Source organism: Anser anser (genome assembly GCF_964211835.1).
Source record: "Anser anser genome assembly, chromosome: 3".
Taxonomy (NCBI): domain Eukaryota; kingdom Metazoa; phylum Chordata; class Aves; order Anseriformes; family Anatidae; genus Anser; species Anser anser.
The window spans coordinates 101,396,967-101,422,408 of record NC_139722.1 but is presented as its reverse complement, the minus strand read 5'-3'; the positions used below and the strand labels follow the sequence as shown (position 1 = coordinate 101,422,408).

General features: G+C 35.8%; 1 protein-coding gene across 2 annotated transcripts in view; it reads right to left on the bottom strand.

Moving 5' to 3' along the window:
* Nucleotides 1-3,945: 3,945 nt before the first annotated feature.
* GPATCH2 (G-patch domain containing 2) overlaps nucleotides 3,946-25,442 on the bottom strand; it is a 123,215-nt gene continuing 101,718 nt past the window's right edge. For both annotated transcript variants that reach the window (XM_083828866.1, XM_083828867.1), the window contains exons 9-10: nucleotides 20,473-20,555; nucleotides 3,946-7,616 (exon numbers count right to left, since the gene is read on the bottom strand). In XM_083828866.1, the coding sequence (XP_083684992.1) occupies nucleotides 7,447-7,616; nucleotides 20,473-20,555 (253 nt within the window). In that variant the 3' untranslated portion in view covers nucleotides 3,946-7,446. The remainder of the gene's footprint in view (nucleotides 7,617-20,472; nucleotides 20,556-25,442) is intronic.

The following is a 25,442-nucleotide window of genomic DNA, read 5'->3' as shown; positions in this document are numbered from 1 at the left end:
TTGAGGGATATGGGCCTGGCAAAGAGCAAAGTCAGGACCCTGAAACTTTACAAGAGCGAACTTCCAGGGGATGACATCCCTGCCCTTGGCAGGGGGTTAGCACGAGATGGTCTTCAAGGCCCCTTCCATCCCAAGCCACTCTATGATTCTATGACCCCAGGCCACCAGGGATGCATTTGGAACACCTACACTACCTTAACAGCAGCTGACTTTAAGCAGGTAGGAAATTTTGTCCAGTATCTCACATGATTTCCTCCTTCCAATTATATTCACAATCCTTGCTTTTTCCTTCTCTTCATCAGTATTTACTGTAAGAAATAGCTGCTGAATCTGGACCCATATGAACAAAAGGAGAGCTCTCATTCACTGTGTGCATAGAAATTGCCTTTTGTCCAGGGAAATCTCTTTGGAGTATTTCTCTGTAAAGGTATTTTTCAGAAACAATTAGGATCACAAAGGTAGTATATGAAGTGTCACAGAATTTTTCTATGGCTTGAAAAATAATTATCAGCTTATTTGCATTGTTAAACGTTAATTAGCTGTGAATGGTATTTTTTTTTTAACACTGCAATACTTCAATTTCTCATTACAAAATAATTTCAGCTCTATTAATTAGTTCTAACAGTAACTCATAGTAATGGATGACACCTTAAGTGAGCTATTAAATGCACTTTACCACTGATTAGGAAGAAGACAACTGAAAAAACCTGGCTAGGTTTACATAAAGACAGAATATGAAACAATACATTGCAGATTTATTGACTTTCATAGAAGCACCTCACCCCTTTTAAGTAACGTGGGTTAGCAGAACTAAAGATTTTGTCACAGTTTGGTGAAGTACATGGTTGACAGCTTAACAAATGGCCCAGCATATAATAGTTTTATGTATTATTCTCTTATTCTCACTAGGGATCTACATCTGTATCATGTATGGGTGTTCACTTGTGTAGACATGTAATTTTCATACAAGCAAATAACTTAATTTGCTTTACTACAAAGTAAAACCTTGCAAGCTTCTTCTTTTCTTTTTTGACTCACTAGGTCCAAACACATCACCAAAATATGGTTCTGGCCAAACTTCTTCTGTTAGCCACTATTCTGGATTGTGAAAATAAAAAATAAAAAAATCCAAGGAGACTTCCCTTACCATGGCATTGTAACCTTTGTGTGTAAGGGGTAGAAATTGCCGAAACTGAGTTAATCAGAGCTGTAATACACTAGTATTCATATGCTCACTGACAGAGTAGATGAAAAATAAATCAACTTACACAGTAGAGAGAGTATAAAAGCAACCTGATAATTGTGTTACTTATTATTTGCATCACATTAAGAAAACCCTTATAATTATTATTGGTTCACTCTCAAAATATCTTTTGTCAGTAATAAGGCATATCATGGCATACAGAAAGGAAACTCATAACAGATTAGGAGTGTTCTCACAGATGGTGGGACTACTAGAATTAAGTTCAAATCAACACACTGAGCATTATCGCTATTCTTGTTCAAGCAATGTGTACATTTAGCGTTAGTTATACTTACATATGTATGTTGTAGATCATATCTATTACTATCAGAAATGTGAGACCCACCATCACATATACTGAGAGCACAACATTTGTAAAATTTTTGATAAACATTCCACTTACTTCACAAATTGTAGAACATTTAGATTGCAGTAATCTGGAACATTTAGAAAAAAATAAGGCAACACCTGTGGAATTCAAACTTAATTTTTAACACTTGAAACCAGTAGTACAGAATAGAAATTTTGCAAATTGCTACTTGCAAATGCAACAAGACAAATTCCTGTGGCTTCCAGCATGATATTCCCTAAGAAAGCAGCAAAGTTCGTGCAAGAGAGAAACCAGTGGGAGTATGGTGAACTAGGTACAGGAGTCAAACAGTTGTTCTGAAGATGGGCCAGCACAATCCAGCTGACTCCAGTGACTTGCAGGAACTCTGATGCCATGGAAAACTGAGGACTCATTTCTATTACAGAGAAGGAAGTTAGGGCCCCAGTCTTCAAACACTTGCATGCATGTTTATTTTTAGACCTATGAAGTACTCCATCCTGAAGTCAATGGCGATATTTAGGTGCCGAAAGTGTTACATATCTTCCAGTCTTCATCATTTGGGGTCGAGCCAACACAACAGCCTGTCAAGGTGGAAGAAATTTCAATTTGAAGTGTCAAAGTGTTAAACAGTAACTGACAAAGGCAGCAGTAGGCCTTTCAGAAAATTGGCCAGGTGAGGTACTGAAAAACAACTTCAGTAGACTGGTACAAATAATCTTGAGCATTATCACTTAGCACATACATGAGATAACACTAAGAGAGAAACCACTGGGCATTATCACTTAACACATATGTAGGGCTACACTTCTTCAGAAAAAAAGGACAGGGATGAAGGACAACGCTGAAGTCTTAAAGCATACTAAACTGAACATATGTATGATCAAATATTCTGAAACATAATCTCATTTTAATAAGATCACATACTTAATCAGTGTAAATATATTACAATAAAACAAAATCCTTGAAGACTAATGACTTATATTCACAGTTTCAGAAGTCAGACTCCACATTACTTAAATTCATCATAACAATACTATAAACAGTCAAGCCAAAATCATGATTTTCTAATAGATGGCATATCTCATATTAATTCAAATCACTTTTCACAGCTTTTAAGAATCACAGTTCTCATAGAGGCAGGAGATCAAGTTTAAAGAATCTGAGTGATTTTCAGCCTTTTACTTGAAGATTGACAAGCAATTTACCACCATGGTCAAAATACCTCCAGTATCTATTTTGTTGCAGTTACAGAAGAGACTCATAGGAAGCCCAAACATTTCCACTAGTTACCTTACTGCTAGTTAATGATGAAACTTTCATTGTTGTGGTAAAGTTTTCCTCAATACCTCAGTGCAGACTTACACTAAAAAGTTTGTTAAAGCCTATAACAATCTCTGCTGTTAAGCTTACAGTTTCTCAAGCAAAAAAAAAAAAAAGGCGAACAAAAAAAACCCAAACCAAGCAAAACCAACCACTTAAGACAAGAACATCCATGCTGAAATTGTTGCACTTCCTCCAAGACTTTTTAAAGTATAGAAATGTCATGAAAAACAAAACAAACCAACCCAAATAACAACAACAAAATCCAATCTTAAATATCACACCTGTAAAAAAAAAAAACAACACACATAATCACATCAAAGCTCTTCCACAGAGAATTCAAAGCAAAAACATGACGACCTTTAAGAATGACATTTTCTCTTTTAACATGTTAGATTAGCTTTACAGAGAGACTACAGGTGGATAGAGAAACAATTCTGTGTTTTTCACTAAGCTGAACAGTACAGACTGAATACATATACCGCCTTTAGGTATGGACTCTACTGTGGGCACCTCGTCTACTGTAGTCACTGTGTGCTAACTATACCACTGCTTCCAAAAACTGTTGTGAATTAGTTAAAAGGTCTCCTGAATTTATTGTAAGATAGGGAAGGGATCCCCATTTCTGATATGGCTTTACTGAAACTACTCGGTGAGCACGGGGAGCAGGAGGATAAAACAAATGTAGTGTGAATTCTCCTCTGAGGAGCAATAGTTTTGGAGACCTGCTTGAAGAGAGAGCACACAGTCCTGTTACAGTTATCAAAGTATACACATACTTAAAGACTTGTATTTAAATGTCTTAGAAGAATATGATAACAACAAGAGTACTGCAAACACTTTAAACAAGGCATTTTGTGGCATTGTAGTGTAATATTTTATGCTGGATAATAACCACCTAGAAAAGAAATGCCAGTAAGAAGGTACAACTCTCTAAGATAAGATATTAGCAACCTTAATGATATTTTCAGAAACAAAGTTTTTGCATTCACCTGAGCAATAACAATGCTATCAAAAAGAGCAGTTCAAAGAAAAGAACATACAAAACCCATGAAGAATGAAGTCTTATTATTTTATTTCATCTTGCATTTGTGTTGTTAAAGCAAAGCATTCTATACATATTATTAGCTATTTACTGCCATTCTACACCCATTATTGACTTAATTGCAGAAAGATGGATGCAGGGACAAACTTGTTAAAATAAGCATACTGATAATGCTTCTCTGACTTCAACAAATATTTATTTAAAAACAGGATTCTTCCAGAAACCGCTCATGTGTTTCTTTTATTAACAGTTAATGGCTTAATTCACAGAACTGAAACACAATGAACATGTAACAAAATGCAATGCCAATAATATTGTATGCGTCTTCTTTTTACTAAACATTCTGCATAGGCAGAATATTATGTTAACAGCTGAACTACCAATTAATCAAACACCTAAATGAAAGAACCTGGTGAGTGATGGTAACTTTTAGATACAAGATGATTCCATATCTATTTATGTAGGCATAAAAACCTTCAGTATCACAGCCATTAGGAATTATTATCTGAAAATACTTTTATATGTATTTTAAAATAGTGTGAGCCAGCTTTATAGCACGTGTCATAGTATGATTGCAAGTTAGGTACGGGAAAAACCTGAAGGAAAAAATCCAAGTACTTTGACTTGTTTCAAAGCCAACTAACACTGCGGTGGCTTAAAAAAGAAGAAAAAACCAAAAAGTGACGCATTTTTGTTTTGTTTCTTAACACTAGCTTTAACTGTGCACAATTACACTACTGGAATATCTTTAAAATCACTCCTGTGAGATTGTGGAAAAACAGAAAAATGATGGTGTGAGTCTGAATGGGAATTTTAATGTGACATTAAAATGTCTTGGAACGCTAGATTAATATATTTTAATAAATCAGTTTCTTCTACAGCTTCTACAAGATGAAGCTGACTGTTAGCTGTGGCATCTATAGGAATACCTGTTGGAAAATAAAGGTTTACTTATCTCCATACCAAAATCAATGTGACTAGTTTTAACGTCTAATCATTTCTAACACTGATATAAACCAAAAAGTTTTAAGATTTCTGATCTTACTAAATAATTCTTTGATTAAGGCTATTTATTTTTATGCTCAAGTGTATCTGTTTGAATGGATGAATAGAGCTGAAAGCTGAAAAGAGGTTTTCTCTCAACAAGTATCCATTATTTTCCTCTTATCTTCATAAAACAGGAAATATTTTCAAGTACTTTTGGAGCTGCAGACTGATTTCTCGAGGAACTACTATGATGATAAAATGCACAGAAATACCTCAGTGTTACATATGCCATACTTAAAATTTCCTACCCAAGATATGGTGGAGTTGTAACCAAAGAACAATAATGAGTTTTTAAGAGAGAATCAATATTCCTTTACAGTTTTTCATATAGAGCAAGAATAATTAGGACTAATATATTCATTTCCTGTCCTTAACTCACATGTTGCAAAATATTTGAAGGAATTTCTGATTGTGTACAAGACAAAGAGGTCTTCAGTTGCCCTAGCAGTACATTGCATTGAAAGAATGGGAGTGTGCCACATAAATTCAATATTGTAAAAAAAACAAAAAACAATTACAGAAGTGAGCACCTCTGCTGTCTGCAGAACTCCAGGTTCTTGGCCCTTTGCAATTACGTGGCCCTGAAATTCTCTGGGTATGGAATGTGTTTAACTCAGTTTGGTTGTGCAAGAGATATTTGAGGTGGCTAATTTACATTAAGCTATGCCCCAAAACCTTCCATAAAAGTTGCTGTTGATTATAAATATCAAACCTGTTTAAAATTTCTTATCGTGTCAAAAAGTAAAACCACACAATGATACCAGGGATTCAAACAACAATAGATCTTCTGAAACTCAGAGAACGTGTGCATTCAGCTATCATTAAAAACAATGTTAGGTACTAATCTTTTACTCTAGGTAATTGTGAAAGAATGTTCCCAAACTGACAGCACTCATAGTGGAAAGGATGAACATTACTTTTAAGCAAATTCAGTGCTATAATGCTGCTACTTTTTCTTTTCCTAGCATTATCTTTGTGGAAGTAATTGGTGAAGCTGAGAAAAAGACAAGTAATAAAAATACTTCTTAAAATTCATCACTATATTTCACAGTCACATGAAGGAAGCTGTGCTCCTCTTATCCTAAGGAGTCATCTTTGCAAGCATCTAGAGGTAAATATTTTTCTAAGCAGTCTGGCAGCACAGAAGGGGAAGAAAAAAAGACTTAAGAATCAAATCCTGTTCCCTGCGTAAACAGGGTAAACATTGCCAACTGCTACAACAGGGTCAGAATTTTCTCCTTAGTCCATCTGAACAACAGTTTTCTTCAGCCCTATCATTTAATTTTAAAGTAGAATTTGTTTTATACTGCAGACCAATAGTGCCCTAGGAGCTTGATTGGTTACTGCTTAATGAAATTACTTCTGCTGACATTAGATACATTAGGATACTGATTAAAACACTTAATGATCCCTCTTGATTTTAAATTGCCAGCTTAGATTTGTGAGATGCCAAAGTATCTTTTCCCTTCCTTTCCTCCACTCTAATCTTGCTTCTCCTTGTCCTTTTTCTGTTTCTTCATAACCATTAAAGATTGTGGCTCACTCAGAACAGCACGACCACAAAACGAACGCTGAACACTGACTGCATTGTTTAAAATATGCCAAACCCCAGTATATAAACACTCAAAGACAAAGTCATCTTTAAAATACAATTTCCAGGTTCAAAGCCGAAATTATTCTTAAATGTGGACACACTGAAGATTACTGATATAAATAGAAATCCAAACTCAGAATAAACTTTAAATTTAAATATCTGCTGAAAAAAGATAATCCTGTGAATGTAAAAACAAGTATAAAAGGTTTACTTTTGAGCCTGAACGTGGAAGACTGTGATACACTGCCAGATAATGATGTTGGAATGGCATTCCTATGATGACAAAACCATTTTTCATACTCTTATACAAAACTGTATACCATATCACCTTCCAGTTGGAAACCTGTATATCTTATGGGCAAAATGACAGCTTATCCTCAAATACTGTTAAACACTAGAAGTATTAGGTTTGGAAATTTTGCCTGAAAAGGGGGAAAACACAATAGCTGTATAAAGTTCCATTTTCCTTGACAAATCTTATCAAGACTCTTGAGATGAAATTATACGTACAAAAAAAATTTGCTTAGATACTAAAACCTGCTGTGTCAGAAGCTTTTATGAAAAGAAGTGAATGTACTGAATTTTATGCTGAATACAAACTCTAAGACCGGAGAAAATAAAAAAGTACAAGTGTTCATACACTTTAGCACCATTGTAAAGTTAGATTCAAACGCCAGTTCTGCTGCTGTGCCTGTACTTTGCAGCTGGTGTAGCTGATGTGAAGCACAAAGACTTCAGTGATCTTTGAGAAGAGAATAACTGGATCTGCTGATCATAATGAATAACACAAGATAGCAACTTTTTCTCTTGTCTTTTTAAATTATTTTTGATCTTAACTTTTACTTGGCAGCCAGAGTGTATTTCTGTCAGCTAAATCCAAGTCCGAGTCCTTTTGGTCTCTGGATGGCTCGTATTGGCTCTGCTATCCCTTTGCCGTCTGGTCCGAGGCCTGTGCCAGGAGTCCAGCCCATGCTCTGAAGCATTCGGTTTCCAATGTTGTTTTCTGGGATTGGTTGGGTGTTTTCACCTACAAACCCTGAGATTAAAGAAACACACAGCATTAATCAGCACTGCCTGCCATGTGGAGAATAGCAGGATAATCTCCCTTAAAGCTTTAAACCTTCTTATTCTCCTAATTCATCTAATAGGTTGCTAGAACAGGCTGTCTTTGCACATGTTGACCTCCTCACTGCTTATGAGTCTAAATAATACAGCCTAAGGCTTTGCTTTATTTTCAGTGTTTCTAAAGTCTCGCTCAGTTTTTAGATGTGACAAATATTGTTGCAGTCCCTTTTGTATTCCAATACAGTGGGTTTTATGTCGGTCTCGAAGAACATGTACCCCCTTGCACAAGTCTACCAATACACAGACAAGATGGCCCAGATGTCTCATCCTATAAAATTACTACGCCAAGGCACACCATAATGTCACAACCATCTTTTCATTCTCAGCAATATTTATCAATGATCAAGATCTCTTTCAATAAAACATGATAAATATTTTTGATTAAACAACTACAGCTGCAACAGAGAAGATACAAATAGGTGGTCTAAAATTCTGAAATTCAGCCATAGCCTTACACAGTTTCTCTTTTATTAAAGATGCAACATATGTTTAATATATCCATCTTTATTTTTTGGTATTTTCAGTAACATTCAATGCTGTTTACGGGTTTCTTCTTATACAATTGAGATCTCAGAAAAGCTGTGCACACACTACAGAAGAGATTGTCAGGATTGCAAGTATAATGTAACAGATTCATTTTCTTATGACTACAGCGTAAAGAAATGTGAATGTCAAATTATAAAGCTGTTTTTTCCCTCATCAACCAAGATCCTCAAGCTAGACTTTTGGAGATGATGCATGGATAAGCCTTCCCATATGTAGCTGTCTTCCATGAGGAATACAAATGATATTTGTTTCAAGAATTTGCAGTAAAACTTAACGAGTTACACCATACAAAATTTTAAAAAGTGATGAAGCTTTTGAACTAACATGAGCTTTTTTATACAGGCAGCTGTTTTTTCTTTTCAGCTTTTTTCAACACGTTCCTTCCCCCTGATAATAGAACAACAGAACTCACCACATGCCCAGCTTCAAACATTAACTATTTAACTTTCTACCTACTTATTCTGGCATGCTACTTTTTAAAAAATACTGTAGGAGGAGACCATGGTGTTGTGCTTTTGGAGACCACGAAGTCTTCAATCAAGTATTTACTACTGACAAGCAGCTGGCTCATTGTTATATTAACTTACTAAACAGGAACACAACAAAAGTTGAACAAGCTCTTCTGAAAAACCTCATTTAACACACAAACAAAATAAAACAAAGCCCCACAGTGGAAACCCCACACACAGACAGAGGGTCAAAAGGAGAGGTGCATATTAAAAACCTGATAGTGATTGAGATGATGAATGTACAGTACTCAAGCACTATTCACTACAGATCTGTTTAGATTCAGCAAAATGGTGGCCACATGAAAGGTAGGCAGCTTCCAAGCATCTCGGTCCCTGAGTCAAAGAAAAAGGGAAATGTACTGAGAGAAGGCATCCTTTAATACTAGTTTGAAGCTATGCTTAATGCTAGGCTTAAAATAAAGGCTTTTAAGTCAGACGACTCCTGTCCCCGAGAGGGTTCCTCTTGAACTGACCAGCACAGAATTCAATGACCAAGACTTCCTTTCTTTTCAGGCCCCCACAGGCAGAGTCAATTTTCATACAGACAACTCCCTGACACTGCCTGGCATACACAACACAGGCTTTGCAACCTTCTTAGTTATACTTTCTAGCTCAAAAAATGGTGAAAAGAAGAAAGGCTACCATTCAACAAAAGTAAAGGTAAAACCTCACAAGCAAAATCCAGGAAGCGCGTTTTGGTCTACTCTTTAGAACTCCTGGTAAGAAATGGGATGTGGTTCCAGTGTCTGTGGGACAATTAATGGGGGAACTTCCAAGGAAAGATCCAAGAGATCCACCAAGCAGTAAAGAACAAAGATACGAGTATATTTTATAAGTATTGGGAATATTAAATGATTCGTAATGCTGCTTAGCAACAAAGAGAAATGCTGCTAGGATGGCATGCAAAGCACAGCTTGAGTAAAAAAAAACAAACAATTTTTTTCATTACCCTATTTGGAGGAAAACCCACGGACTTTTTTCCTGCAAAATATATACCTTCCTACATGAATTTCAATTCTCAGGACATCCAGAGCAACCTCACACAAAAGATATATGAAAGAATAATCTATACCATAACATGTTATTTAACAAACTCATCTTTCTATTTTTGACATTCTTTGACATAGGTTGGTTTTTTTTTTCTTCCTGTAACTAACAGTAAAATTGGAATACTTTTTGTTTTTACAGATATAAAGTGCTTCTAAAATGTATATAAAAATTCTTTTTTACTCCACTGTGCATACTTTTCTATTTCCTGTTAGAACACTAAGACTTGCCCTGAAGCCTTCTGTTTTATTCTTACACTTTGCCAATTTCTAACAAAAAGGAAGAGAGCAGAAATCACCATAAACTTGGCTTCACAACTCACTTTTGGGCAAACAATCAAACAGCGTCCACTGTCTGAAGGATACTGTGATTGGAGACTTTGTACAACAGCAAGAATAAGGCAAAACCAAAAAGCCACCCAACTTGCCTATTTTGTGGGCATGTACATTGACTAATTACTCTTTCATGAAAATAAGGTAGATATAGATAGCTTTTATTTAAAGTCTGAAAAAAGGTTTAATGTATGCAGGACATTCTTTTGCAGTAGAGTCAGTTTTTATCTAAATATGTATCTACATCTGTCTTAAATTTTTCAAATGATGTATGAAAATTGCAGGAATGTTAATTTGTAATGTAATATTTTACTTGAGTGAGAAGAATATGGACAGCTGTATTCATAACTGCCCTTTTCCTCCATTCCATGGCCAACGAGCAAACAGAAAAAAAAACAACCTTGCTTCTTTGATTGCATGATGGAAAAGAGCTCTTAAAAATCATGCTACACTGTTTGTTATTCCCCTGACCCTCATTCCTATGCTTTGGGCTTTCACTTTCTAATTAAAATCAGTAATTGTCCTTGTAATATTCATCTTCAAGTTCAGTTTTTAATTCATGCCCATGGCGCTTCTTGGACTAGCCAGTAGGCCCTTTTAAAGAGAATAGTCCAAGCACACTGGCCTTGAAAAGGGCTATGCTACCTCTGGGATGTGTTCAGTCTCGACCCACCCAGGAGCAAGAACAAAATCAACCCATTGCGCCATCCCACAAAAAATAACTACACAACATCGTATTAAGCAAAAAAGCAGGGATGCCTGTTTCTAAGTTTATTGCTGTATGAGGTTTAGTGGTGTTGCAGGAGTTATAAGGAAGTCTTTGTAGTAACAATTTGTTGGAATTCCCCGTGCAGAGCCTTTTCTTTTTACAGACTCAAAAGTCTTAGCAACCTTAATAATCTGGTTCCCGATCTACCAGATGCTAAGTCTGGACGCAGGAGTGGTTGCCATTATACAAGTGAGGAGCTAACACTGAGGAACAGCAGCTTGCTTGAAATGATAGCACTGTAAAATTCCTCCACTTGCATCCCTTCACATCACAATACCAGCAATACACCTCGGTGTACACGAATGGGTGTACTTCAAGGTCTACATTTATTATGCATATGACCTTACATACACGGAACATGGTACCTATGAGAAGGAAGAAGCAAAATTAGCAAGTGAAAACCAAGAAGTCACTGCATTTGTTTAATTTTGATATGATATTTATGGTGGTATTAAAGGCAGGCTTCAATGAAAAATAAAAGTATGCAATTTCTTCTTAACAGCTGTTGAGACAGGTATGTCCTGGTTAAACAGTACACTAGCATTCAGTGCCATACCCTTGATTTTACAGTGATTGCCATGAATTAATTTAATTCCATCTGTAAGCTAAAATCAGATCAGAGGTCTAATGCTGCTGCAGGCTCCACATCTGTTTAATCATTTTTGGATACAACAGCTTGCAAAAGTTCAGGTTTTAAATTTGCTTCATATTTAAGAAACAATGTTACACCAGTGTACAACATCCTCAGCAGGAAACAAATGAGCCTATGTACAGTTTTTATCTGACAGATCCATTGTATTTGAAAAATGCTTCTTCTAAAATACTTAAAAGCTCACCAATTAAGTTATCATTTATTATAGAATAATAAAGGAACTGTGACCCTATCAACCATTACTATGACAATATTTATTTGTATGGTCCAATTTCTGGATAAGACTAACATCAAGTATGTTTGGTTTAAATTGGGGTGAATAAAATCAGAGTATGACTAGGTTCAATCTCTTAAATAACCCTTATTTGAGAAAAAGCTTTTTTTTTTAAAAAAATATATATTTTTATTCCAGCTGGAAGAAACAAATGAAGGCATACTGAAGTAATCTCTGGATGCTAAACTATTTTTGATGTTAAGAAAATGTTTTTTTAAACAGTTCTGAGAAAATGACACTGTACAGAAATATAGTCTTGGCCTTTCATCTTTCTTTTATATGATTAAGACCTGGGAGTAGAACAGCAATGCCTTTGCAGAGCATACCACAACTATTATTTCCTCTTCTATCGCTCCCAGCAGCCTTAAATCCTTTAAATCCTTTCCTAGAAGGATCTCTTTTTGCTTGGGTAATTTTTGCAATACATGGCCTGCTAACCCTTACCCCCTACCCTGGATCTCACTTATGTCTATCACAGCAGAGTCAGTCTTTCTACCTCAAATCTTCCAAGGAGCATTGTGGATGGTAATTCACTTGCGTAATTGGCTCAAGAGATGAAAATCTTGTATCTGCCTCTCTTAGCCACTAATCTATCCAGCTGACTGCAAGCCTAATTGGCAGCTTGTTTAGTAATTTGGCTCCTAAAGTGTTGTATTGATGTTGGATAAACAGCCAATGGAAGGCGAAACGATACATGCTGCTTCACTTTAAAAGCTAGTGCACTTTCCCCCTCATTTTCTGAATGCATTTAATATTCCATCTCTTCTTTTTCTTTGCTGATTCCTCACTAGACAGATGAGCTCAGAACAGTAGGGACTGATCTTGATACACAATACATTTTAGAAGGAATGTAATCAAAATAACATGTCGCTGTAGTGCATCTTTTTTTTTTTAATGCCAGTTCTCTCTAACAAAATGGGAATCAGACTGCCTAGATGCTTAAAACCGTTTTGGATAATTGTACAAAGTCAGCAATGTGACATAGTTGACAGCCATACTGGTATTTTTAACATCAGTACCTCTAGTGTTTTTCACAATTCAGTATACTATAGCTGCATAAATAATAAAAAAAATCACTTATGAAAATACCATATTATTTAGCTAAGTATTTGAGATTTGATTTTTAGACCAGACTTTTACGTATGCTTCACTCTGAGGTATCAAACACTGTGTCTAAAGAACAATCTTAGAATAATTATAGTCCCAGTTAAAGCTTGCGCTGTATTCTGCTCTAGCTGGCACAGTGTTAAGAACAGCAGAGAGGACAGAGTCGGAGCCTCAGTAGGTGCTGGAAACCTCCACACCTACCCAGCAGTCACAGCACAACACTGTTAATGTCAGTGCTGCCAGAGTTTCATTCCTACTGCCCCACTGCTGGGTGTATTAAAGGAATGGTTGCATAATTGCAGCATGGATAGATGCATCCTTCCCTGCACTATAGACCCTAAATTTTATATTAATTTCCAACCTTCCCAATGTAAATCCACACACTGATGAAAAGTCAGACACTGAACTGGTTTAACTGGTCATGTCTAGCACCACAGTTCACTTGGAGCTGGGCTTCCAGGTGTTCTTCCCCTCCCGTGCTCTATCAGACCACGCTGTGGGTAAAGTACCTCTTGCCTATTCAGTCTTTACTAACATTGGCTGGAGAAGGCCAGAATTAGTAGAATCCCATTTATTCCTTGGTAAAGGTAATCTCTTGAAATTCGAGCCTGTCTTTTAACTTGGGTCCAAATGGGGTCAGCTTCACTCCCCAACTATACTGACAGAAATACTCACTAGACTTCATTTCAGAAGAAGCGTTTCCACCAGGAAGCATTCCTAAATTCTGCTCAATACACCTAGAATTTACAGCAAAATCGCTCCCTTCTAATAAGCGTTCCCTGACTTTTCTGAAAAGAACTGTAACCCTGCACTGAATCCCACAGGGGAAGAACTTAAACCACAATAATATTCTCCAAATGGTCAGCTCGGTTATCATTAATTTCAGCGCAAAGATTGAGGAGTAAATGGATATTAGGACTACACCCATTATGGTAGCTATAACTGATCTTAAACCAAATTGGGATGGAGTTCCAGGATACTGGAGGTATTGGGTAATAGGCACTTCTATTGCCTTTCTGTGCCTATGTGGTTTGGAGTATTATCATCTGTCAAACTAAATATAAAGATGAAGATTAATTCATTAAAACTAGGCAAATACATCTGCATATTCATATGTATATGTATATATATATATATATAATGTATTATATAATGTATTACTACAGGTTAAATAAGCATTTACCTATTTATTAGGGCCCACGCCTATTCTGCTAAGTAGTACACAATAATAAATGCGAAGAACAAAACCAAAGAAACTGAGAACTTTACTTAGACTTCTGGCTAAAATACATGAGATGATAATAGTACTTAAATGACTCTCGTTTTGGAGGGCTTTCTAATAAAATGAAGATCTGGGAAGACACTGAATTACCCCATTCCAATTGAACTACATAAAAATTAAACCACATCCTGCAAACTGCTTTGCCATGGATCTCATCCACTCTCTTTAAAATGTAATCCTGTCACTTACATAGCCAGCAACACTCCCTGTGTTGGTAATGAAGACATCAGAATGCAAATCTTAGGCATGAAATTTGCCTTGGCAATGTCAAGATATATGTTGACAATAAAAAAATCAAAATTTCCTCGTGTTGTAGTGGAAATGAAAGGTGAAAATTTTCTTTATGGAATCTGGAGTATTACAGGTATCTATGACAGCTTTTGTCAGAAACTTTTCTAACCAATCACAAAGCTTTTATAGAAAAACAAAACACGGAAGTCCAAAGTTCTTACTCAAAAAGTAAATTGCATGCTAACAAATCCTTAGGAAATGTGATTTTTGCATAATCTATAGCAGGTCTATTTGCAGCACTGATCCCTACTCCTTCAGGAGGGAGAAAAAACAGTCACCATTAACTAAGAGGTTGCTGTAGAGACCTGGGATAAGAAGTTACACTGACTGAGAAAAAACTGCACCTATTTCCTCTGTGCATATTTTAACTCCCAAACATTTCCTGGTCGAGAAAAGTCCTTTGGTATCAACATAAAGGAGGGTGACAAAAGCATCATGTGCCACTTTTATTGGTTGAGTTCTAGGAATATAAAGTGTTGCTCATTTCATTAACTCTTCCCCGGTAATTTGAAGGATTCCCTAAAAAAGGAATCTTATATTAAATGGGCCTGAGAAAAATATTTTCCTCTCATAACCTGCCCTTTATTTATACGATGAAACAGGTCATCTATTATGTGCATCAGCCCATATGGAAAAGGCGATGATTGAAAAAAAAAACACACTGCCAACAAAAAAGCATGTAAAATGGAGGTGGCTTCTCTGTGGGGCACCATTTTTTTTTATGGTACCTAGTGGAGAAAGAACAGAACTTACTGAGCACCTGGAGGATGAATATTCCTATTGACACCTCTCAGCTTCATTGAAAGTTATGTCTTATGCATACAATCCCCTAATGAGACATATCTTTGGAACTTGAAAAAGCCAGGCTTAGCCTTTTTCTGAGCAGAAATTTCTTAAATACTGTCTTTAAGGGCACTGGTGATATTCTCTGTTAAGACGGTTTACGATTCTTGAAGGTGAAGTCCAAAAGGAGGTGATCTGAACGCTTTCCACAGCCAGAAAAAAACAGCTATCTTAGGAAAGACTCCCAGAGTCATTTGGAGAATTATTTTTGAATCTTTTGCATTTTGGGAGAAGAGAGCATGTAGAAAATACACATACAGTCTTCTGCTGATCTGAAAGGTTCTTCTGGACTTTGTATTGGCTGAGCGTAGAGCCTGAAGAATTCTGTCTTCTCTCCAACTTTTCTCTATATCATAAGAAATTCCTTAGCAAATTCCCAGTATAAACTTAGTTCTTGTTGCATTGTGGATCTTTTCTTCTGAAGTTTGCTACTGAACTCTCCTCATTACTCTGGTGACCATATGAAAGGGACCCTGCCTGAACTGATGACCTCTGTTCAACATTAAAAGTCTTTTGCTCTGCATGGACAGTGGTTTCAAATACTGTATGGCACTCCCTGATCTTTTAATTTTTGAACTGATTCAGAGAAACAATATGATACCAGAAGAGAAACGAAACGGAAAGTCCCTAAAATTCAATCTCCTGCAGAAATCAGTTCAAAAAAAAAAAAAAAAGAAAAAAAAAGTATCAAGGAGTATCCATATGCTGGAAGATTAAGCAGCTAGGCTTTGTACCCCAGAAAGGACCTTGGTAGACCAAGGAGAAGAAATGCAGTAAGGTGAAGTGTTCACAACAAGCCAGTGTTGTATTGCTCTGTGAAAAGTGATTTCTGTCTATGGAGTTGTACATTTAGATGGAAAAGCAATGAATCAAACTAGAAAGAAAGTAGGCATAAAATAGTTTGGCTAGCGTTTTGGAAATTTACTGCCAGTTCAACCAAGTCAGCAAAAGTTTTCCCTTTCTTTGCAACTATCTCAGGAAGTTGACCTTCACTACAAACTTACCCTCAGACACCTCTGTTATCACACTGTAATCACAATCTTTTTCAAATCATCATTTTGGTACTGCAGATATTCAGGCCTGATTTTTAATCACTGACATATTAAGCATCAGCAAAATAGTTTGCTTAGCTGTTCCGTTGGCAATTTTTAAAAAGGAATGAAAACATGTACCCTTTTGATTACCTTGTTAAAGTGAGTCATGATGGCATTATAGGAGTGTTCAGTATTTCTACTGTAATTAAGAATCTGTCATATTTTTCATTAAAACACATTATTTAAAATGAGACACTTAGCTTGGTCATTTCAGTCTGTACCAGCCTGAAGGGTAGCAACGCAACATGCCATCCAGACAAAGATGTTAACATCTGGAACGTGTTTTTCATAAAAATTATCAGTCTTAGTTAAGTTGCCCATAAAATGCACAATAACATACATTTTTTAACGAAAAATCTTTGCATTTTAACTACAAAAAAGCTTTATCTTTTTTGAAATAGATTTGGCAGACTTTCTTCCTGCTCCAAACCATGAAGCACACTAATGTAAATATCAGAAAAAAAGATTGTTTTCAAATAGAAATAAATGTTTATTTGTAATGCATACAAGCAAAACTTAAACTTTTTAATTCTGGATCCAACTTTCTACACTCTGTAAATTAAGTTATTAACATCCCACAGATGTCAAGCAGAATTTGCACACCAAAGAAAATTTCCAGCAAGCAAGATTTAGAGGTTTCTAATTAAAAAAATAAAATAAAAAAAAAAATCTAAAAGGTCCTGGGGATTGAACAGGAGTGGGTTGAGAAATAAAGCTTGCACAGAAGATGACAGTCACTAGGAAAGGAACTGGGGTGAATGCATACACAGTATGTGAACATGGCATCTGAAATTCTGTAGCATCTACTGGCTTGATATGAGACTTTAACTAGGTAATCTAAGATGTTCACTGAAATTACTGTAAGCATTCCTAATGCATGCGTGTCAAGTATAAACAATACTTTACTGAGAATGTCCTTTCTCTTGCATACAAATTATGATTTTTTTTTGTTTTGTTATTATTTTCATTGGTATTGGAAGCCAGTTTTGATAGCGTTATTTCCATGATAATTTATTAGCTTGCCTAAGAGTTTTTTTGCACAAACTTGAGGGCATTGTATTGCTGCAATGAAATATGTCAGGGTGTCATCTGAAATTGCTCTACTGCTCAGGTAGCTGGAGAGGGTATAAAGTCATTGAGAATGACCTGGCCCCAAAACTGACTGCTGAATCACTGAAATAATATTGATTTCATGGAAGAAACTGTGCAAAAAAGTATATTTTCATAATGTATAACACTTGATTCTTAAAAGAAATTGTAGGAAGTAAACATTTTTTCCTAGTATCTTATTTAGTTGATAAACCAATTATCTATCTAAGCTCTGGTAACACACAGATGGGGCTTTATCAAGTATCCAGAAATCAGAATATTTATTTTAATAAAATAAAAAAAGCCAGAATAGGACCCTACCGTCTCAGTACTGTCAGCTCCTAACAATCCATACCTAATATTATCTCCCATTTTCTTCATTGCTTTTCAACACAGCTTTTCTTCACCTTTACAAATGACATATCTCAAACTGTAAAATGCACTGTGCTGCTCAAACTTTCTTGCTTCAATAGTTTCTCATTGCTGTACAAGTAAATCTACATCCTTTGTTACTAATATACACAAACCTATTGGTATGTGACTTTGACTCCAGGCTGAGAACAGGCTATAAATTTAGAAATCAATATCTAACTCTATCAATATTCATTTTACTTTTTCAATACAAAATACAAAGGTGAAAGAGCAGTAAATAAGCTGGAGTACTGAAATAAATTGGGTGTTCTTGTCACAATTAATAAATGTTTAACCAATAACACTGCTTGCTCCATAAGTCTATAGCTCTGTAAGATGTCTGAAAGTAGCAGGTGCTACCCTTGTGAGAATCAAAAACAGAGAACATATTTCAATACTTCATCGGTATCACCAGTCATTCCTCCCGGTACTACCGAAGCTAAACATTTAAATGACTATTTGCAAAACTGCAGAGCACTACAGGAATTACTGTACCCAGTGTCATTTTTTTTTCAAAAACCACAGGATTTTGAAAATACCTTTTTTTTTTTTCCTTTAGTGGATTGGCTTATATTAGGTGAAACTTTACTAAAATGTAGCATGTGCAGCTCAAGAAAAAAAATGCAGTTAATCACTCATTTACAGACAGCCTTTCAGGTTTCACTATGATGTTAAATATGGAAGATTATTAACTTCTATTTTCCAACTGGTGTTCAAGTAAGCATATATATTTTTTTCTCTTTCTTTCAAGAAAGAAGTTTATCTACAAATTCTTTTGTATAAAATCTACTTCTTCTGTTCCTATACCTTTGCTAAAGCCACTGAAAGGAGAATAATTCAATAATAAACATAATTGTTCTTTTTATCCTTATTTCCAGATATATTTCCAATTCTACCCCGTTCCTTTCATAAAATGGTATAAAATATTGACACGTACAAACAAACAAGGCCCATAACAGTTGAACAATAATTTAGTTGTAGCAAGATTACTAGTGAAGAGAACTGCAATTTATAAAATGTTACACATTACCTACGCATATGTAAAAGTTTACTCAAAGTTTACCAAAGTTTATATTTGCTTAAAAATTTACAGTGATGAAATGCAGAAAAAAACTTGTATGAGTACACAGTAAAAATCCTCCTTCCTTCTGTAAAGAGCAAAATTGAAAAAGATTACCTTGAACTTGAAAAGAAAATAACCCTACATACTAGTTAAAAGGTACCTCATATGATACCTTTACCCACCATTATTCTCTGTCACCCTCCACATAAAAGAAAGTCTTAGAAATTCACAACCTCTGAAATTGTGAATATATAGATACATAACACTGAATATAATATATTTGCTTTAGTATCAAAATATTGGCTTTGCAAAGTTACACAGAGGAACCAGCTTGTAAAATAAAATACTGAACGCTGAAAGCCCAAGGTAAAATGAGTAATAAAATGAATTTCATGATACTTCATACCCTCTTAGTACAAAATGACATCCTTTAGTACTTGAAAGTTGTGAAGTGAAAATCACCTTGTAGAAATAATTATATTATTCTCTCTTCAGCCATTAAGTATTTTTCTTTCTCACTTCACATATGTTCAGAGTCTTAGAACCTGACCCAGACATTCTCTTTTTCCATACTGCTGCCACTAAGGTGCTTTAATAACATTTTTAATATTATTCTTGGTCTGTTTCTGCCACTGAGGTTTAAAACAATGAAATTTCAGGAGGGGGAATTCAGCCGGAATACAAACACTAGGCTTCTCTAAAGAGAGATATCTAGAATATATTTGAAGATGCATTGCATGTGTTGCTATAATATTTGATATACGACTACCATGTGCAATCCAGATTTACATATTACCAATATAGAAAAAACCTCACACAGACACACATGCAGTCTAATCCTTCCAGTATGCACAGATATAATTAATACAAACAAACTGACAAATGTCCTATAAATCACTGCTAGGTATTGAAAAAGTCATTTCACAGCTGTGACATCAGCAAAATACATGCAATGGTTGTGACCTCGCATCTGTAAAAATCTTTCAGAAATGTGCTTGCAAGCTGCTTCCTATTTAATCTACAGGACTGATTTTAAAGCTTATCTCCACATTTTCAATTGTTTGCCCAAGAATTCACATCCTGTTTTTATGGTATAGGATACTTATTATATTCATATAAATTCCTCATAGAAAAAAATATACCTTATGTCTTCTAACCTGTAATGCTTAAACAGACATGAGCAGTAATTTTTACTGCCTGTGATTCTCAGTATATGAAAAAAAGATTCTTTAAAGTAGTGCTATGTTAAATAGATCTAGAAATTGGGAATGTCTGAGGGAGAACTAAGAGTATATTTCTTTCTTTAACTCCATTAACAAGAAGTAGGGATAGGACAAATGTGAAGTTACATAATAAGTTACTGAATTTACCCAGCGTTTCCCTGGGTCACTGACCTACTGCTTTGTATTTACAGATTTAACACTGTGTTTTGTGTTCTGTCCCACTGAAATTGGTTACCTGTGGGTCCTGGCAGGGGAGCAGCTTTCCTTCTCCGTTTGATGTCTCCCATGCACAATGATCCTAAATGCACACTGGTTTGCCTGCAAGTAATTATAGGAGAAAACTATTAACAAAGGAAGAAAAATGTCACATAAATACACAGCTTGTATAATCTGAACCTATATCAAAACATTCAGCCAAGATGAAGCTGCACAATGAAGCTACCAATCTTGTTTATATCGAAGCATAATTATGTTTGTTGACAAGCGCTCAGTATCTAAATGCAGCATCATAAATTGTTCCTGGAATGAATAATATAAAAGGAATGCTTTTTAATTTTCAAAACTGGTGATCTTTCTAGCTCAACATAAAACAAAAACACTGTTGCTCCTGACAGGAAAATAGCTAAGATTAATTATCTAAAGAGATCACAATATTGTTGGTAAGCTATCAATTGGCTAGTAATGCCTAACTGTCAGAACAACATTTATTACAGGAAAAGTATTATCAATTTCTTTTAAGGTAAGATGAAGAATGAATGAGAAAACATGAAACAGTAAACTCTTCAAAGGTATATGAAGTCAACTTGTAGCACACCAGTTTGCCCTTTCCTAATTCATTGGCTAGTTGTGAGAATGATATAACAGAGCACATTATCCAGTATGCACATTAAACAATTATGAATTTACACTTTAAGACTGGAAAATTGATGGGGCTGTAGAAGCTGGCAGACAAGCACTTATTACACTCCAGCCAGGTATTCACAGTCAGGTACCACAAAAGAGGGTAAATTTGGAATTTCCAAATATTGAATTTTAGGAGATAATCTTGAAGGAGAATTTTAGTAATGATTTTTCTTACAGTAGTGTGCAATCCCTGTAGAATGGAATATATGTAGCCTGCATTTTTTTTTTTTGTAAAGAACTAAAACAGAAATGGGAAAAAATGGAGTAATTTGTCACACTTTTAATGTTTCCATAAATGTTATTCAAAACCACGAACTTTTTACCACAGCAGCGTGGGTGAAAGTTGGTAAAACTACAAGCTGAGAACTGCATCTGATAGTCTACTGTAGCCCAGTAATACTCTGTCACTCAAAGGATCTGGTTTCAGGGTGGGTATATGACCTATCCTTTACTTCATTTATAAACATTTTTAAGCTGTGCTGCATCTAAATGAATAGCAAATGTTCCTGTATGTTGAGAGACCTCAGATCTGCTCAATAATGTAAAGAGGGAAAACAATGTCTTGATAAAAAAAAGCAATGTACAATCTTCTACATATTTAAAAAAATACAGTAAACTAATAAGAATGTACTTCAGTGCTTTTATTTAAATAGTAAAATATGCCAGTAAGAAAGATACACACAGAAGTGCACTCTAGCTTCACTTATTAAGTCAACTATTTCAGCACAGATTTCTCTTACTTTAAAACAAATTTTTTCTTCCTTAGAGTTCTTCTAAGCTGAAACTGCATCTGATTTTAACATCCAGAAATTAAATGCAGTACAACCAGGATACTAACGTGGTGCTAAATATCAGTTCTAAATTCAGAAAGAAATCAATAATTGTAACTTTTCCATAACTGACTGTACAATAAAGAAAATTAATATTTAAATAAAATATGGAGGAATGAATATTTAAGGGATGTATATAGCACTGATGTTAAACCTGCAGAATAAGTCGTGTGGTAAATGATACGTCAAACACTGCGCAACTCTGTGTTCTCTCTTTGGAATGAAAAAGGGAGAAAGTGTCCAGGAATACAAGCAGGATGAAAGATAAAAATTAATAAAGTCAGGCAATTGAACCTGAATACCCAAGCTACAGGAGTAACAGCTAGCAGCATTTGAGTTATTTTACCCAGAATTGATTATCTGTTACACTACATTGAGATATCTAGATTATTGATCTGTAAGATTATGGTACTTGGGTCTCCCCACTTTTCCTCTAGGCACACCAAATAGAGTTGCAACAAATAACACTAAGTAAGGACTACTTTGTTATTGTTGTCACCCTTCATGTAGAACACAGCAGTTACTTTTTAATTTAAATCAATGAATGTCTGAAAGGCAGCCTTGTTCCTTCAGCCTAAATGAATCATTCGTCTTTGCAAAGCGCAGCAACCCGATCACCGGACAAGGTGAGAGTGGGTATTTCTTTGTTGTTGTCGAAAATACCATGTGCCACAAATAAAGAACAATACGCTACAGCCCCAATTAAGCTTTGTCAAATCCATTTTTATGGCCGCTAACATCAAACCTCAGACTAACTCTCAGTGCTAAAGCTGTGTTGTTTACTTTCACCAGGTCTCACCGTCTGATCTGCGCTGCTGGTTCAGATTGCAGCAAAACAAAAAGCCAGGGCTTTTAAGAGGAAGAGACAAGAACTATCACAGTTATTGAACTGGCAGGTTGGATGAAATGAAGCATTATACTTCAGCCACACAGTACGTTTTGAACTGTTAGTAATGGAGGTATTAGAAAGCAGGGAGAACTCTGACCCTCAATCAGGTTAAGTTCAGCATTATGTTCCTTAGCATTAAATCAGAAGAGCGAGGATTACAGAAAGGAATATAGCTATTTGCCTGACTTCTCTCTACTTATCCCTAGCTTGCTTCTAGCTATCGTTTATAAATAGTACTCTGGAGGGAAGCTAGGCATTTTATTAGGGAAAAAATAAAACTTGTTAAGACCACCTTGCCTGAAAACTTGGCTTTTGACGTGCTGGTGACAGGGACTGGAGCAAGCAGTGTCAAATGGAATAATTTTTAAGGAACGACAACAGGAACTTGTCGCCTCATTGTATGCATTTACAAATAGAGGCTTTCCAGAGTATTAGGCCTAGTTAAAGCTGCCCTCTGGATAAAAAGTGTTCCTAAGCAGCCTCAGACAAGCTTGGGAGACAAACAGATGTGACTATGGTCCCTGGCGTTTGGCAAGAACACTCACTGTCAATAAGAAAAATATGAGCATGGACAGGGCATCAGCTGCACCATGGTGGAGCAGGCCTGCAAGTGTCACAGCCGCGGCAAACTTGTGGCAGGGGGGAATCAGAGGGCTGCAAAAGCCAGGCTGGTGTGAACTTATGCTAGCATGCCAGGAATTGTTGTTGTTGTGTCATGCCTCAACATATTAAACAAAAACACCGGAAAAACTACTGTCAATTTTTATTTATTTATTTAAATCTCGTGTGCTGTATTTAGATTCTCCATTCTATGTGGTAAATAAGAGCCTCAAAACTGAAGACAGACTGGGGAAGGCACTAACAGCAAAACAAACAAAGAAACAAAAACCTTTATGGAAATAATAAACATAATGAAAAGTAGTTTTGATACAACAAATATGTTTCTCCTCTGTAGATAAGCAATGTCATGCAAAGCAATTCACACACATCTATACATTGCTGTGACAAACATTCACTCTGACAAATTTTACTTTCTTCTTCTTAAATAGTTGTAGCCTCCCTGCAATTTCTTTTTTCACGGTACTTGCCCTTGTTATGGTAACAAGCCAAGAATTGTCTCTTCAAACTCCCCAAATAATTCTATCCATGCCCATGGAACACAAACTTCTCTTTTTCCATAACTGTCAAAGCTCAAGAAGAAAGTATTTTTGATGAGTGCCTTTTTTTTCTGCTGTTACATACGTTCACCTCTCCAAAACATTTCTAGTAGGTTATTTCAGATTTTTATCTAACCTGACCTTTGCAGCCAATGGACCGTTTGGTTGCATCCCCCAAACAAACTGCTGTGGGATGGAACCTACAGCTGCACTGTTCACTTGGCGATCCGCCTTGTGAGCAACTGAACTCAGACAGTGGTTCCTAACTATCTCATTAGTAATTATCATCTTTGCTGCTGTTGGAGTTAGAAATTCTCCAGCCCAGTCTCTGAGAAGGCCTGCAAAGACCTGGATCTATTAACACTGACATTCCAAGTGTAAAGAAAGAAAGAAAGAAACAAAAAACAAAACAAAACAAAAAAACAACACAACACCCAACATAAAACAAGCAACAACAAAACAACAACAAAACCAACCCCAACCCCTCTCCCCGAAATTAAAAAAAATCCTAATAAAATCCAATAACTTATCCATAGTCTCTTCAGAAAGAAGAAGTGAAGATAGTGTTACATAGCAGGTAGCTTCATATGTACTAGTACAACGGCCTTGTCATGACTGTCATCCCATTTGGGGGAACTCTGTGTACTAGTGCATTAAAAACAAAATATTTGCATGTTTATTTTATATGTCTCATTGTAAGATGTCTGTTGCTCACTTTACTCTTTCTGCTTTTAGCAGCTGTCACTTTCCTTGCAAGCTGCAATGCTTTGATATCAGAGCAGTTGCTTTTGTTAATGCACTGTAATTGTGTTCAGCAGTTACAACGTCATTGAACGCAAGCTTCATCTTGTCCCCCAGTATATTTACTGTCAAACCATTTACCAGACTACACTATGACATTGCTAAGATAACTTGTAAGTAACGGAGACAATGGTTTTATGCTCTGTGTCAAAAATGCATAAAAGTACTGATTGCTAACAAAGCCAGGTGTGGAATATTGTGTGTTTTTTGTTTAACAATGTTTATTAAATTTCTGTGCTCTGATTTGGAAAATCCTATGCTGTATACTATTATGATGTACTAATGTTTTCAAGCCTGATTTCTATATTGTAATTAGGTGAATCTGCAATGATCAATACTCGTCTATCCATTCTATTCCAATTAGCATCTCTCTCACCTGAGGAGCAAATTCACTGCAAACAGTGCCACATCATTCTGCCACAGTATCAATGCATTCCTGCAGATGGCTGTAGAACTCTTCAATTTTATCATCACAATGCTTTAGGTAATGTAGAGGCTTGACAAAAGTTTAAATGAACTTCTTTAAAAGAGATTACAATAAGACAAGAGTTGACCTGTTTGCATTTTAGAAGGGACTTGAGAGAATTATTTTGAAGTGGAGATGTAACTGTCACTGTCTTTTCAT